This window comes from Bidens hawaiensis, unplaced genomic scaffold (assembly GCF_021521415.1).
Source record: "Bidens hawaiensis isolate Kalapana, Puna unplaced genomic scaffold, B.hawaiensis_p1.1 tig00008036_1, whole genome shotgun sequence".
NCBI lineage: Eukaryota > Viridiplantae > Streptophyta > Magnoliopsida > Asterales > Asteraceae > Bidens > Bidens hawaiensis.
The window spans coordinates 243,945-258,805 of record NW_027491563.1 but is presented as its reverse complement, the minus strand read 5'-3'; the positions used below and the strand labels follow the sequence as shown (position 1 = coordinate 258,805).

At 36.0% G+C, this 14,861-nt stretch overlaps 1 protein-coding gene across 1 annotated transcript; it reads right to left on the bottom strand.

The window, feature by feature from the left end:
- Positions 1-2,340: 2,340 nt before the first annotated feature.
- Positions 2,341-7,523, bottom strand: LOC143636651 (uncharacterized). Its single transcript, XM_077104192.1, has 15 exons — positions 6,952-7,523; positions 6,725-6,854; positions 5,455-5,656; positions 5,204-5,290; positions 5,060-5,119; positions 4,892-4,978; positions 4,483-4,554; positions 4,359-4,414; positions 3,953-4,038; positions 3,777-3,867; positions 3,550-3,707; positions 3,379-3,470; positions 3,216-3,290; positions 3,011-3,084; positions 2,341-2,567 (listed from the first exon to the last, which is right to left on the bottom strand). The coding sequence occupies exons 1-15, from the start codon at positions 7,505-7,507 to the stop codon at positions 2,492-2,494; spliced, it is 1,902 nt and encodes a 633-aa protein (XP_076960307.1). The 5' UTR covers positions 7,508-7,523; the 3' UTR covers positions 2,341-2,491.
- Positions 7,524-14,861: the final 7,338 nt, after the last annotated feature.

Below are 14,861 nucleotides of genomic sequence, written 5' to 3'. Positions count from 1 at the left end.
AATGTAGACACGTCTAAGTAGACTAGCATACCCCACAAAGAAACCTTCAACAGATTTAGGACCAAATTTCCCACTTGGGTCAAGAACGGTACACGTTGATCCAAATGGTTCTTGCCACTTCAAATATGGTTTTCGACGATTAAGTAGCTCAAAACGCGTCTTACCAAATTTCTTTACTGTATGTACCCGATTAAGTAGCTCTGATACCACTTGAAATGACCTGGAATCTTGATGTAGATTGCAATTAGGATCTCTAGATATTACAGCCTATAACTCAACGTGCGGAATCCATTGAGAATGAACACACACAAGTAAACATTAAGCTCATATTCATTGTTATGTTGAAAGATTACAAGATATGACACTTTTGCTACTTTCTCTCTCTACTCTCTCACTCTAACACTGACCAAAAAGTCTACATACAAACGCATAAGTCCCCTATTTATAGAAAACAACATGAAGACCAACAAGTCCGTATATGTTATACGGCATATAACATATACGTCGCATAAGATATGTGTTCTTGTGGACTTATGCATTGAACAAACTATACAGAATACATTTGACATTTTAAGCCCTATACAATCATATTTACTTCATCTAAGACCCTAGCAATAGACATTATGCTCTAACAATATTCTTATATTAGAAGAGTTGGATAGTTATAGACCAACTTGATATGGATAAATATTAAAGAGGGTTAAAAGGGTCCAACTTAAAAATGACATAACTTGGGCTATATGTGGAATTACTAGGCCCATTAGTAGGCAACGACACGTCTTGACCAGCTTTCAACCTAAAATCCATCATTTAAGCCTCTAATTTTACCAAAGAAGACTTTCGTGCAAGATTAACATCATTTAAAATCTTCCATAAACAAGTAAACGCGTTTCCTAGCTGTCTCCAATAACTGAGACTACCATTCACTTTTTTTATTACATTTTTCTATTGTCCTTTTGCATTTCAAAATTTTTTCATAATTGTCAAAACCAGGAATCTCTGTATAAAGTAATATATTGTCATGGCTTTATTTATTCATAAATTTAATAAAAAAATGAAAAATAATTTCTCTAGTTTTTATCGCTTCCACTTTGCATCTGACATTCAATTATACTTCAAATAAACTTTTATCGAGCAAATATGAAGCCATGATATTTTTGAACCCTAATTAAATTAGATATACATAGAGTAGAAAATAAATATGGGACCGAATTACAGAAATTCATTATCTTTTATCTTTAATCCAAAACACTAACCAATCAGCAGCCAGCCCAAATGAAGCACCCCGTTACTCAAAATCTGTATTGCAATCGCACTCCTGAAATCAGTTCCGATCAACGCCACCTCAGCCATAACCCACAACACCAACCTCTCCCCGCAACAGCTCCTGCCTGAAGATCCCCTTCAAGATTCCCCGGATCCAAAAACGCGATGCTCATCAGAAACCCGGGTCCGGTGAATAGGGCGGCGTGTTGGTGGAATCGTCGGAGAATGAATCTGAATCAAAGCCGTCGATTATTATTTTTTGTTGGGATTCGAAGGCGTTGTCGGCAGTGGGAGTGGTGGTGAAGTCGGTGGATAAGGGGAGGAGAGTGTGGTGTTCGGGTTTGGGTTTTGATTAGGTGATCGGATGGGGAGTTTTGCCCTTGAGTTTATGCGTTTGTGGTTGCCGGTTTTGAACTTGGTGGTGGCTATGGAGGAGAGAATATTAAATTATATATTTTAAGTTTTTATTGTTTTTTTTATTTATTAAAATATTTTTTTAATTTAATAGATAAAATTATTAATTTGCCCTCACGTGCAAGACAAATGACCTGACTTAACGAAGATTTTTAACGGAGTTAGGTGAAAAGGACAAACGCGGTTGAATTTTAAAACGTAAAGGACAAAAAAGATCAATTTTGAAGATAACGGAGCACAAGTGAAATTTAGATGAAAGATAAAAAACAGTTTCTGTAATTCTTTGTGTCTAAATATAGGGGCAGTAGCTATTTGATTCATTTTATAACAAATTTGACCTTTGGATATTAAAAACTATTTGTTTTGGTTTATAACCATTTTTGTCTGGGGCGTAAATGAGCTGTAAATAAGCCGAATTGCTCGTAAACTACTCAGGATTGACTCATTAAAATCTTGAAAGTTGAATCGAGCCGAGGTTAAACAAGCAATCCCAACACCAGGCATATTTAAAGACACAAGCTCGTGTTGATTAGTACTATTAAATTCAAACATCTATCACCTATTGAAATATTTAAACACAAAATGTTTTGTGCTCTCAATCAAATGATAATTTATTAGTTCACTTCTTAAATTGAAATCAATACACACAATTCTTCCTACATATATCTTAAAACACACAAACTGCCTAGGATTAACAACATGCATAATCTTAATAGTATGTCTTCTTACCTAAAACTATATATACACACAACGATTTTCGCTTTCCAACACATTACCGCTTGCATATAGTGGATGATCAATGCTAGATGATCTACACACATCCTTGTTCCGACATACTTGTAGCAATCGTCAAAAACGCAGAGATAACGCTCCCATATATCAAAGCCCTAAGACAACCAATATTAACGAGTTAAATATTAATAAATAAGCAGGTCAAATAGATCAAACGGTTTGAAATTGGACCGCAATGCATACAACCTTTAAAAACATTTTATTCAAAGATTTAGATAACTATTGTGATGATTTATTTTTCTGTAACCATGATTAACGTACTAACCATTAGTAAAAAAAGTTCAAACAAAATATCATCATCCGTTCTTAACGCACACAACCTTTAAAATCATTTTTTATTCAAAGATGCAGATTACTATTTTCCTAATTTGGTTTGGTGATCTTAATCGGTGCACTAAGTATTTAATGTAACCATTTTGATTCAACGATCAAGATTTTTATTATCATAACTTTGTTTTTTGTAATCATAACTAACGAAATAAGTATTATTGTTATTTTCTATATTTGTAAATTGTAATTATGCATTTGAGAATCTTACTCTGGACTCTCTTTCTGATAACCAAATTCAGCTGCTGCTTTGAGAGCGCGCTGATACGTCTGTTTCATTGCTTCCTGCCATTAAAAAAATAACAATGCTTCACAACTGAGTACAAACTCATACTCCATATATAAACATCATCACAGATAGACGCATGTCACATAAACAGACAAAAACAAACTTGTAATTTTCATGAGTTTCTTGCCTGTAATTTAGACTCGAAGTCCTCGGGTGCCCAGTTAAGATTGTACTCTTTTAGCTCAAGCTCACCAGCAACAACCTGGGATATATCATAAAAAATAAATGACAAAATTAATTAAATTAATGTCGATATAATAATAATATAGGCCATTAATATGTATGCATACCCCTCCGATACCAGCAGCTATGGAAGGAGCAATTAGAACATTGGCTCCTTTCAATACATCTAGTGCTTCGGAAGTACATGGCATGTTGGAACCTTAAAAATAATACAAATATTACCATAATCAGTAAAAAGAACAATAATTATAGGTGGCTAAAATGAGAAAAAAAATTACCTTCAATAAGTATACGACATCCCAAATTAACAAGTCTAACGGCATCCGAATGATCGATTTCATTTTGTGAAGCACAAGGGAAAGCAACATCACATCTTTCATTCCAAGGTTTCGCTTCATCATAGTACTTAGCACGCGCATAAGTCTTTGAATAATCTCTGGATATTTTAAAAAACGTCTAATATATAAAGAACGAAAAAAATGTGTTTCCAAAAGGGAACACACACCTTAAACTTCGATGTTGTGCTTTGATGTCTCTAAGGAAAGATAGTTTCATGAAATCAAAGCCGTCTTCGTCAACTAAATAACCTTTTGAATCTGTAAAAATGTGTCGGCGCAAATATCGCGTTATGAAATTGTGTTAAATAAGTTAAATCTAACGAGTGTTGAGAAATGAAATAACCTGATACTGTGACAGGAAGAGCTCCATATGCAATAAGCTTCTCTAAAACATGCATTGCTATCTTCCCGGACCCACTAACCACACATCTAAAAATAAAATAAATAAAAATAAAATGCCATTACTAAAACCATATTCAAAGCATGTTTCAAAAGATATAGGGATAACGTATGTTGAGGCCACCAGCCAATAACATGTCAAATGGCAAAAATACCCTTAAAAGTTTTGAAAAGACGTAACACATGTGATGAGGTGTCTAAATGTTACACATTAAAACTGTTGTCTCTTCAAGAACTTCAAGGGCATTTTCGTCATTAGACAACTTTTGTTGAACTGTTGAAACCAAATACAAACTTGGGTGGCCTTCACATACATTTATTCAAAAAAAGTATATAGTTTGGTGAAAAACCTTAGTCCTTTGAGTTCTTTATTCATGTCTGCAAGCATAAGTTGTGCAAAGAAAACCTGTGAAAAACAATACAATCTGTTAAACCATATACTCTTAATAAATGCAGAAAATTGTAAAGGCTTACCAGTCCATAACCGGTAGCTTCAGTACGTAGGCTGGAACCGGACCAGTTTAGTCTTGGACCCGTAAAACTTCCCTGCCCAAAAATATCACAAAAAACACAAACAAATCCAAAGTTCAATATAAAAACATCATGAAAATATTATTAAAACGACAAGATATCACAAAAAAACACAAACAAATCCCAAGTTCAATAAAAAAACATCATGAAAATATGATTAAAACGACAAGAAGAAATAAAAGCAACACCCAAGTGAAGAAATACTATTTTGCAAATTAGGATTATCTAATACTTTATTTTTTCTTAAATTTAAGAAAAGTAAATTCCAGAAAGGGGTAAGCTGGTCGAGCCAACCCAATCAGACCCATTTGGCCCGTTCGCACAATCACCCATTTTGCCACGTCAGCCTCACCTGAGAATGTCCAGCCAGGCGTCTATATTGGCCATAAAGGAAGCCCATTTCACGAGTACCAACACCCATCTCCTCAGAAGGAAGATCCTGATATTATCATAAAAAAAGATTGCACGTTTCATACTAACAAATAGTAGAATACACAAGCAATCAACTTGATTCGGATACCTTATCGGGACTAATGTAACGATACAGCTCATCCATATAGCTCAGGCAGAAGTGCATAATCTACAAACAAGAACATGTAAATCACATTATTATTTAAAAACGCATGATAAACAATTATATTGATATAAAGATTAAACAAAGTACCTCATTGTCACTTTTCCCTTTGGGATCAAAATCACTTCCACCCGAAGCTCCTCCAAGCCGATAAGGAGATAATGCGGTCCTTAATGTCTGCAGTCAAAAGTCTAAAGTCAAAAATCAAAATTGGAAAAACTCAAAACTACGGATGCAAAATGCATAAAAGAAGAAGACCCATGACAGAAAAAGATAATAAGACATGGAAAAACGTGACCTTTATTTAAAAAGATAAAAGAAGGTAAAAGATGGAAACTTGCCTGCTGAAAACCAAGAAACTTGGCAATACTTAAGTTCATTAACGGATGAAAACGAAGGCCTCCTCTACATGGGCCCAAGGTCTGGTTAAACTGGACCCGAAACCCACGATTGACATGCATTTCACCTCTATCGTCAACCCATGGAACTCGGAAGATAATTGTACGCTCGGGCTCTAACAGCCGCTCCATTGTATTGATATAACTACAACAAAGTTAAAAAAAAGTAATGAAAAGAGAAACTCATTAAAAGTGACAAGATATTCAGGTCGGGTTGGTAATAGATCAAAATTTGTACTTTTAGGTTCGGGCCGGTAATAGATCAAAATTTGTCCATTTCTTTAATTTTATAGATAGGTAACTTATTCAATATGACTAAAAATTATATTACCAAAAAAACTATCTTATCCATTTTAGTGACATGTTTTAAAGGTTGTACGCATTTAAATACACTTTCAGCAACTTTCGGCCCGCTTATGTTTTAGCTTTTACTTCTTTTTTATGCACAATCCAAACTGGCACATATTTAGGTGAACGGGTCGAAACTGCCGCCTCTACTATTATTAGGGGTGAGCAATTCGTGGTTCCGAACCGCTAGAACCGGGGAACCGGAACCGAACCGGTAGATCCGAACCGTATTATTGTATTTCGGGTCCGGTTCCGGTTCTTAAATTTGGCTGAAAACGGTTCCCGGTTAGAACCGACGGTTCTAGTCAAAGAACCGCTAGAACCGGGTTAGGTTTAAACTTTGAAGATTATATTTAAAATCCTATTTATTTAGTAGGCTTTCATACTTCCATGTACGAGCAACCATCCACGTTCTCACTTTCCCGGTTACATTAAATCCCTTACAATATCATAAACAATAATCATCTTCCACGGCCCTAAATCTGTTTTAAAAAATAATGGTTTTCTGAAATATTTAGAGTTATTCTAATCTATGTTCAATCCCCTTCATTAAAATATAATATGTTGATAATGTTTTATTTTATGGGTTGTCGCTTGTTTCTTGCACCTTCTAATATTTCATATTTAGAATTTTAATTGAAAACAGGTTCTGGCAAGAACCGTTTACACAAGAACCGTTTAACTCGGTTCCGAACCGAACGGAACCGTTAAAATAAAATACGGTTTGGTTCCGGTTCTTATATTTAGCATTTAACAGTTCCGGTTCGGTTACGGTTCCGGTTCGGTTCTCGCGGTTCTTAAACGTTGCACAGCCCTAACTATTATATCAAATAAAATCAATACAATCCACTTTGAGAAAACACACCCTGAGTTTTTTGAAATGACTCTTTCAAGAGAGTGAATAACTTCTTGCACAGATTGTATGAACTCGAGCTCATTAGGATCTCGTTTTAGTGCAGCTTCAACAATCGATCCAGCCGATTTTGACATGAGAGCTGTGATAAATATTATATTATTAATAAATAAGACACAAAAAAAAAATTTTAAAAAAATAAACTTGAACATTTTAATAATGATAAAAATCATTAAAACCTTTAACATATATGGGCTTGTCAGCAATGATCTTATCTTTAGAGGCCAATTGGAGACGAAGAGCCTCTTTATGAAGCAAACTGTTGTTATGTTCTTCTAACGCACTCATTTGCATATTTCTACTGCCTTCATTTCCGTAAGGATTTCTTCTATGTTTCCTACCATATTCCCGGCAAATCGAGCAAAATATCCTCGCCGTACCTTCTTTCATATCCACATAGGCCCATTTGTACGTGTCGGCCCATTCTTCCCGCCATCTTTTCACCACTTTTTTCTTTCTTTTGGCGGGAATCGACTTTAACAATTCTTGATCGTCGCTTGGAAGTTGTGAAACAACAGCCATGTTCTTGTTTTCATCATGATCATCAGCTGAAGATTCTTGTGGCGGAACGGTAATTAAAGGAGTGTGAGCGAACGTCGGGTCGTCGTCACCGGGCCCGATTTCTAAATCGATTTCTCCACCGAGCTCTCTGACGACCAAGTGATGCCTTTGTTGAATCAAGCTGATGTCATCCATTGCAGAATCCATCCCTAACCCGACAACTGGAATCAACATTCAGCATCACAAGTGTAATCCCACTCGGGGTTCGATCTGTATGAATGTAAAGATATGTATTTATAGGTGAAAAAGGTTTTATTATAGTGACTTCATGCAATCACACACATTTAGGCGTGATTATGTGGTTTCATATGATTAGAATCAGATAACTAGTTGTAATAAAACGGGCAACTAATTATCTGCTTTATTGGCTACACAAATAAATTTTGTATGTTACTTATGGTATTAAAAAACATTCAACAAAGAAAGAGCATGCAACACAATACATATACATCATCATCATCATCATCATCATCGTCGTACTCAGTATATCCCACCAATAGCAAAGCTATGGTAGGGTCTGAGGAGGGTAAGATGTAGACAGCCTTACCTCTACTCTATAGGAATAGAGAGGCTACTTCCAGTGAGACCCCCGGCTCGATAGTGGTTTTGCATCAAGCCTTGGACATAAGGCACATAACACTCAACCATCAAGACCCCAGTCGATTGGTGCATGTACCCTTGTCTTTCGGCTATCAACGCCACCACATGATGCCTGATTAACCTTCCGCCACTTTTAACGCTATTTTCACGAAATTAGTAAAATAACGTCAAAATTAGTGCAATTTCACTTTTGCCCACCCAAGGGCCCACACATATATACGTTTTATGCGCGTACCACAAACAGGGCGTGATATATACATCAGAATGTGTAAATTAAAAAAAAAAAGGTCTTCTTAAGGTGAGTTGTTGCATATATAACATTATCATGATAAGGAATTGATGATAATGATTTTTCCCAAATTACATCTAACGGTACTAAGATGTGTAATCTATTACAACCGGAGTAATGATAATGATGATTCCAAAAATACATTTAACATACAGAGTAAAATAACGCGCCTTTTTACTAAAATTTAATGTGTATATCCTTGTGTTTGAGCATTAACAGGGCGCATACACGAGCCGTTATGCTCATACCGACTACCATCATGGCACGTCTTCTTTTCCCATCGAATTAGTTTTAGCGGTTACGACTTTACGTAACTGGCTTCTACACATAATCATTTTATTATAAAGTGATAAAAAACAATCAGTTTCATCCTAGTTGAAATAAAACCAACTATACCCATGTCCATGGTTGTAGAAATTGTGCCTAGGCGCCGATTAGTCGCTGTTTGGTCAAAATCAGTCAAACTTGAAAAACTTATAAAATTTAGTATGCATATGAATAATTGAAAATTTTCACATAAGTTCCAATCCAATTAATCTAGAATACTCCCTATTAACCCCGATTAATCATTTTCTTACCCCACCGCTCGATTAGCACCTAGCGAGTTCTACAACACTGCCGTGTCAATTTTATAATCACAATGTGCCAACTGCCAAACACTCAAAACTCTTGAACAACTACACACTAAACACCATCTAATATGATTATCACAACTTGAAACACAAAAATGAAAAAAATAAAATAAAATAATAATAATAATAATAATAATAATAAAAGTAAATAAACACCAAAACTGATTAAAACACAAAGCTGAAGCTTAATGCAACCCACCCTATCTTCTGATTCTACATTAACTAAAATAAAAATAAAAATCCTAAAATAATAAAATTAAAAAAAAAAGTAATATAATAATTTCTCAAGATTCAATTTTTTTTTCTTTTTTATTAATACCCATTTCAACAAAGCAACAAAAAAACCCTAATTTCAGCTTCGGGTACAATACCCAATTGATTCTGACCCAAAGATTGAAACTTTATTTCAATGAAACGTAATAAAGATAAAATTAAAGCGGATTTGGGGACTTACAGAACTGGGGTTTGACTTTGTTGACTGTTTAATGAAGAGGGTCAACTGCGAATTGAAGGTTGATTTAACATTGGATTGATTCGGTGGCGTATGATCATAAGAAAAGAAAGTGTGGATAATAATAATAATAATCTGTAGAAAGAAAGAGAGTTATTGATAGCTCAAGAAAGTTGGGTGTTTTTTAATTTATGGTAACAGAGCTGGAATGAACAGTAGAAAGAAGATTGGAATATAACTAACCATCAATAATAATAATCATTATTATTAAGAAATTGAATTTTAATAATAGTTGATGTCCGGAATGTGACAAATGACATAACTAACTTTAACTTTTGTTGTTAAGAACTTAAGATAAACTATCTGATAAGTAACTTCGTCTGTTACTGTCTTAGGGGCACATACACTTACTTCTCTAGTTAATAGTGGATTGTTACAAGCAAAGTAGGTTAAAGTTATGAATGCTAGTGATCATCATATCGTCACGGTAAGTTATTATCGATCAATAGTTCATAGTTTGAGTTATTAATCTAATTTACCAAAGGGGTTGTGGCCTAACGGTATTAAGGTTTGTAATTAGTATCTTACTCTGTGTGGGTTTGCTTTAAGTTCTATGATGGATAAACATGTAAACTAATGAGTAAGATTAGAGTATGTGTTTTAGATGTTAACAAAGGTTATCGCCCATTTTAATTAATAACAAGGGGCTATGTAAAAATACAAAAATATAAGAAATGAGTTGTTGGCACTTGAAAAAGATCATATTATCAGGCTTTCTTTTTAGGTTTCATGAAAATACAAAAAAAAAAATAAATAAATTAATTAAAGACCTTTGTGGCTAAAAAGTCAAATGTGAAAAGGTTAGTTATAAAGGGTTAAAAATACTTGGTATTTTATTAAAAAGCACTATTAATATCTTTATAGTTATAAAAGACTTAATAGTTACTTTGAATATATAGTGTTTCAATCAATTCAGTTTTCAAAATCGTTATCAGTTTATTTGTCGAATCCATCAGTCCATTTTTAAAAAATTGAATAGACAATATAAATAGTTAAAGAATTAAATGAGTTTTTGAAAAAATAAATATGAAATTGTAAATGATCATTTCAGATGGACCAACCTGGCCGATTATGTAAAATACTATAAGACTAAAATCTGACAAAATAAATAATTATATCCTAAGAAAAAAATATATATTAAGTGCAACTAAACTTCTATTTTAGAAGAAGAAAAAAGTCACAGTTCTGCTAGTTATAAATTTAATAACTTATTATACTACTATAACAACAAAGGATACACATCTATAGTCAAAATGCCGTTCTAAAAAATAATTAAATAAATCTATATTCAAAATGATTAAAAAGAATGGTGATTATTTGTCAAAATTCACTTATACTTTTGTAATCTTAAGAATACATTAAAAAGGAGTGTAAGGCCCCGTTACCGGTAGCCCTACTTTCGTGTTGGGTTTACTCATAAACACAGTTCTAAATATCAGAGTTAATTAAAACATTTACGCGGAATATAAAACTTTCATAAAACATTACATAATTCATAACTTGTCTCAAAACATCCTTTGTCTTTCAACATTAAAGCATTAAAATTAAAACATCATAAGTCTTCAGATGCCAGACTCTTATTCATTGCCATGTGTCTCCTCAAGCGAGCTGCCTCATCCTACTCACCTGCGTGCATACTAAAAGTCAGCTACGCTGAGTGAGTTCTAGTTAATCATACACTATACAATACACATAAACTTATATTCTTTCATTCATACTTTCATACTTTCATTCTTTCTTTTGTATTAACTTACCTTCATATCTTACGTTATAAAGAGCATTACGCCCTACATTCCTCAAGTATTATTAGGGCTCGGTACCCTCCTTCCTCGAGTATTATTAGGGCTCGGTACCCTCCTTCCTCGAGTATTATTAGGGCTCGGTACCCTCTTTCCACGAGTATTATTAGGGCTCGGTTTCCCTCTTTCCACGAGTATTATTAGGGCTCGGTTTCCCTCTTTCCTCGAATATTAGTAGGGTTCGGTTCCCTAGTTCTCGAATATTAGTAGGGTTCGATTCCCTCTTCGTTACCATACAACCATACATCATACCTCGAGTATTATTAGGGCTCGGTACCCTTTTCGTAACCATACAACCATCCTTTCCTTCTTTTATTAACTTTATCACATTCATACACATAAGCATACATATCATACTTACCTTATACTTAGCGTTACAACTTGACAGTACGTGCAATATCCGAAGATCGTTCACGTACCATCAAGCAATCATTCATACATATCACATCATTCACATAAGGCATACACTTATCTCTTAGGATAAGCGTATTAACAAACATATCGAGTATGCACACAGCCCCGAAAACATAACACATAAATGGGGCTAGAAACTCACCTGAACACGGTTACGTTCACCGTTAATCGTAATTCCTTTCTTCAGTTGTGCACGGCTGACTGTATAACAAGTATACGTATCAATTAACTATCACTTCTCATAATGTATTTATATCTTTATATGACCCACAATGAACGGGGGTCCGGGGGCAGCACCCCTGGCAGTGGGGTCTAGGGGCGGCAGCCCCTAGCAGGGTCCAAGAGGCAGAGCCCCTGGCTGGGGTCGAGCTGCCAGGTCAGCTTGGAAAAATTTTGTAACATCCTAAAAATTTTAATGATGAATAAAGGAAGTTATGTTTAGTGATTTCGCGTAATTAATTAATATCGGGTAGGGAGCGGGTCTTGGACTTGGATTAATTGAGATGGGTTAAATGAGAATGGGATTTCAGATATATAAATACCCCCAAAACCCCAAAATACCTTCATTTCCATCATTTTCCTAAAAACACTCCATAACATACACACCACCTACAACCGCCGGCGGCAGCCGAGGAGAGGGAGAGCGAGGTCCGAGAAAGAGAGAGCGGTTGGTTGTGATTAAGCAAGTAAACGAGATCCAAACAAGCCCAAAAAGGTATGGTTCTTGATCTTTGAAGTTTAAAGATCCAAGCTTTTTAGTGTATAAACGACCGAAAATGGCCGGGTAGCGTAGTGGGTGATATTGAACCATAGCAAGGGTGTTAAAATCGCTCGAAATGCCGATCAGAAGCTAAAACAGCGGCTGTCTGGGCAACTTCGCCTTCATCTGGGCAACTTCGCCTTCAAAGCAACGAACTTCGCCTGCAAGCTAAGTTCGCCTGATGAACTTCGCCTGCAAGCTAAGTTCGCCTGATGGCAACTTCGCTATAAAGTTAAGTTCGCCTAACTGGTAACTTCGCCTGAGGCCAAGTTCGCCTGATGACAACTTCGCCTGAAGCCAAGTTCGCCTGATGGCAACTTCGCTGTAAAGCTAAGTTCGCCTAGCTGGTAACTTCGCCTAAAGCTAAGTTCGCCTAAGGTTAACTTCGCCTAAAGTCAAGTTCGATTAGAAAATAAATTAAAAATCTAATGAAAAATGTGTTAAGACAGTTAATGGAAATAAAATTTTTCCAAGCTGACCTGGCAGCTCGACCCCAGCCAGGGGCTCTGCCCCTTGGACCCTGCTAGGGGCTGCCGCCCCTAGACCCCGCTGCCAGGGGCGCTGCCCCCGGACCCCCGTTCGTTGTGGGTCATATAAAGATAGACATACATTATGAGAAGTGATAGTTAATTGATACGTATACTTGTTATACAGTCAGCCGTGCACAACTGAAGAAAGGAATTACGATTAACGGTGAACGTAACCGTGTTCAAGTGAGTTTCTAGCCCCATTCCTTGTTATGTTTTCGGGGCTGTGTGCATACTTGATGTGTTGTTAATACATTTATCCTAAGTGATAAGTGTATGCCCTATGTGATATATGTGTTATGTAAGAATGATTGCTTGATGGTACGTGAACGATCTTCGGATATTGCACGTACTGTCAGGTTGTAATGCTATGTATAAGGTAAGTATAATATGAATGCTTATGCGTATGAACGTGATAGAGATAATAAAAGAAGGAAATAATGATGTATGGTCGTATGGTTACGAAAAGGGGTACCGAGCCCTAATAATACTCGAGGTATGATGTATGGTTGTATGGTTACGAAAAGGGTACCGAGCCCTAAAAATACTCGGGGTATAATGTATGGAACAAAGAGGGAATCGAACCCTACTAATATTCGAAAACTAGGGACCAGACCCTTATAATATCTGTGATGTTAGGGACCAGACCCTTATAATATCTGTGATGTTAGGGAATCGAACCCTTCTAATATTCGAAACTAGGGACCAGACCCTTATAATATCTGTGATGGTAGGGACCAGACCCTTATAATATCTGTGATGTTAGGGAATTGAACCCTTCTAATATTCGAAAACTAGGGACCAGACCCTTATAATATCTGTGAGGTTATAGGGCGAAAGGCTCTTTAAAACGTATGATTATGTATGTAAAGAAAGTATGAAGGTAAAAATGAAAGTAAAAGCACTTAAGTGTGTATGAAAGAAAGTTAAGAGGTTAAGTATGAAGTGTAAAGAATGTATTGTATGATTATGTGATTAACTAGAACTCACTCAGCGTAGCTGACTTTTAGTATGCATGCAGGTGAGTAGGATGAGACAGCTGGCTTGAGCGGGGACACATGGCAGAAGAATAAGAGCCTGGCATCTGAAGACTTACGATGTTTTAATTTTAATGTTTTAATGTGAAAGACAAAGGACGTTTTGAGACAAGTTATGAAATATTGTAATGTTTTATGAAAGTTTTATATTCCGCGTAAATGTTTTAATTAACTCTGATATTTAGAACTGTGTTTATGAGTAAATCCAACACGAAAGTAGGGTTACCGGTAACGGGGCCTTACAAATTTTATTTCCATTAACTGTCTTAACACATTTTTCATTAGATTTTTAATTTATTTTCTAATCGAACTTGACTTTAAGCGAAGTTAAACCTTAGGCGAACTTAGCTTTAGGCGAAGTTATCAGGCGAACTTGGCTTTAGGCAAAGTTAAACCTCAGGCGAACTTAGCTCTAGGCGAAGTTATCAGGCGAACTTGGCTTTACAGCGAAGTTGCCATCAGGCGAACTTAGCTTCAGGCGAAGTTGCCAGTTAGGCGAACTTAGCTTTACAGCGAAGATGCCATCAGGCGAACTTAGCTTGCAGGCGAAGTTCATCAGGCGAACTTGGCTTGCAGGCGAAGTTCATCGCTTTGAAGGCGAAGTTGCCCAGATGAGGGCGAAGTTGCCCAGATAGCCGTTGTTTCGGTTTCTGCCCAACATTTCGAGCGATTTTAACACCCTTGTTACGGTCCAACATCACCCACTACGCTTCCCGACCATTTTCGGTCGTTTATACACTAAAAGCTCGGATCTTTAAACTTCAAAGATCAAGAATCATACCTTTCTTGAGCGTGTTTGGATCTCGGTTAACTTGTTAGTCACAACTAGTCTCTCTCTCTCGCGCTCTCGGATCTCGATCTCCCTCTCCCGGCCGCCGGCGAAGTTATGGTGTGTGGTGTGTGTCTTTTGGAGTGTTAGGGAGTTTGGTGAAAATGAAAGATATTTTGGGTTTAGGGGA

Bases quoted from the DNA above. Each gene is read 5' to 3' on its own strand.
- LOC143636651 (XM_077104192.1), bottom strand. From the start codon at position 7,507: ATGTTGATTCCAGTTGTCGGGTTAGGGATGGATTCTGCAATGGATGAC. The intron at 6,855-6,951 runs GTTTTAATGATT...TATTTATCACAG, and splicing joins CAAGCCCATATATGTTAAAG to CTCTCATGTCAAAATCGGCT. The intron at 4,555-4,891 runs GTGAGGCTGACG...ATTTTTGGGCAG, and splicing joins GCCTGGCTGGACATTCTCAG to GGAAGTTTTACGGGTCCAAG.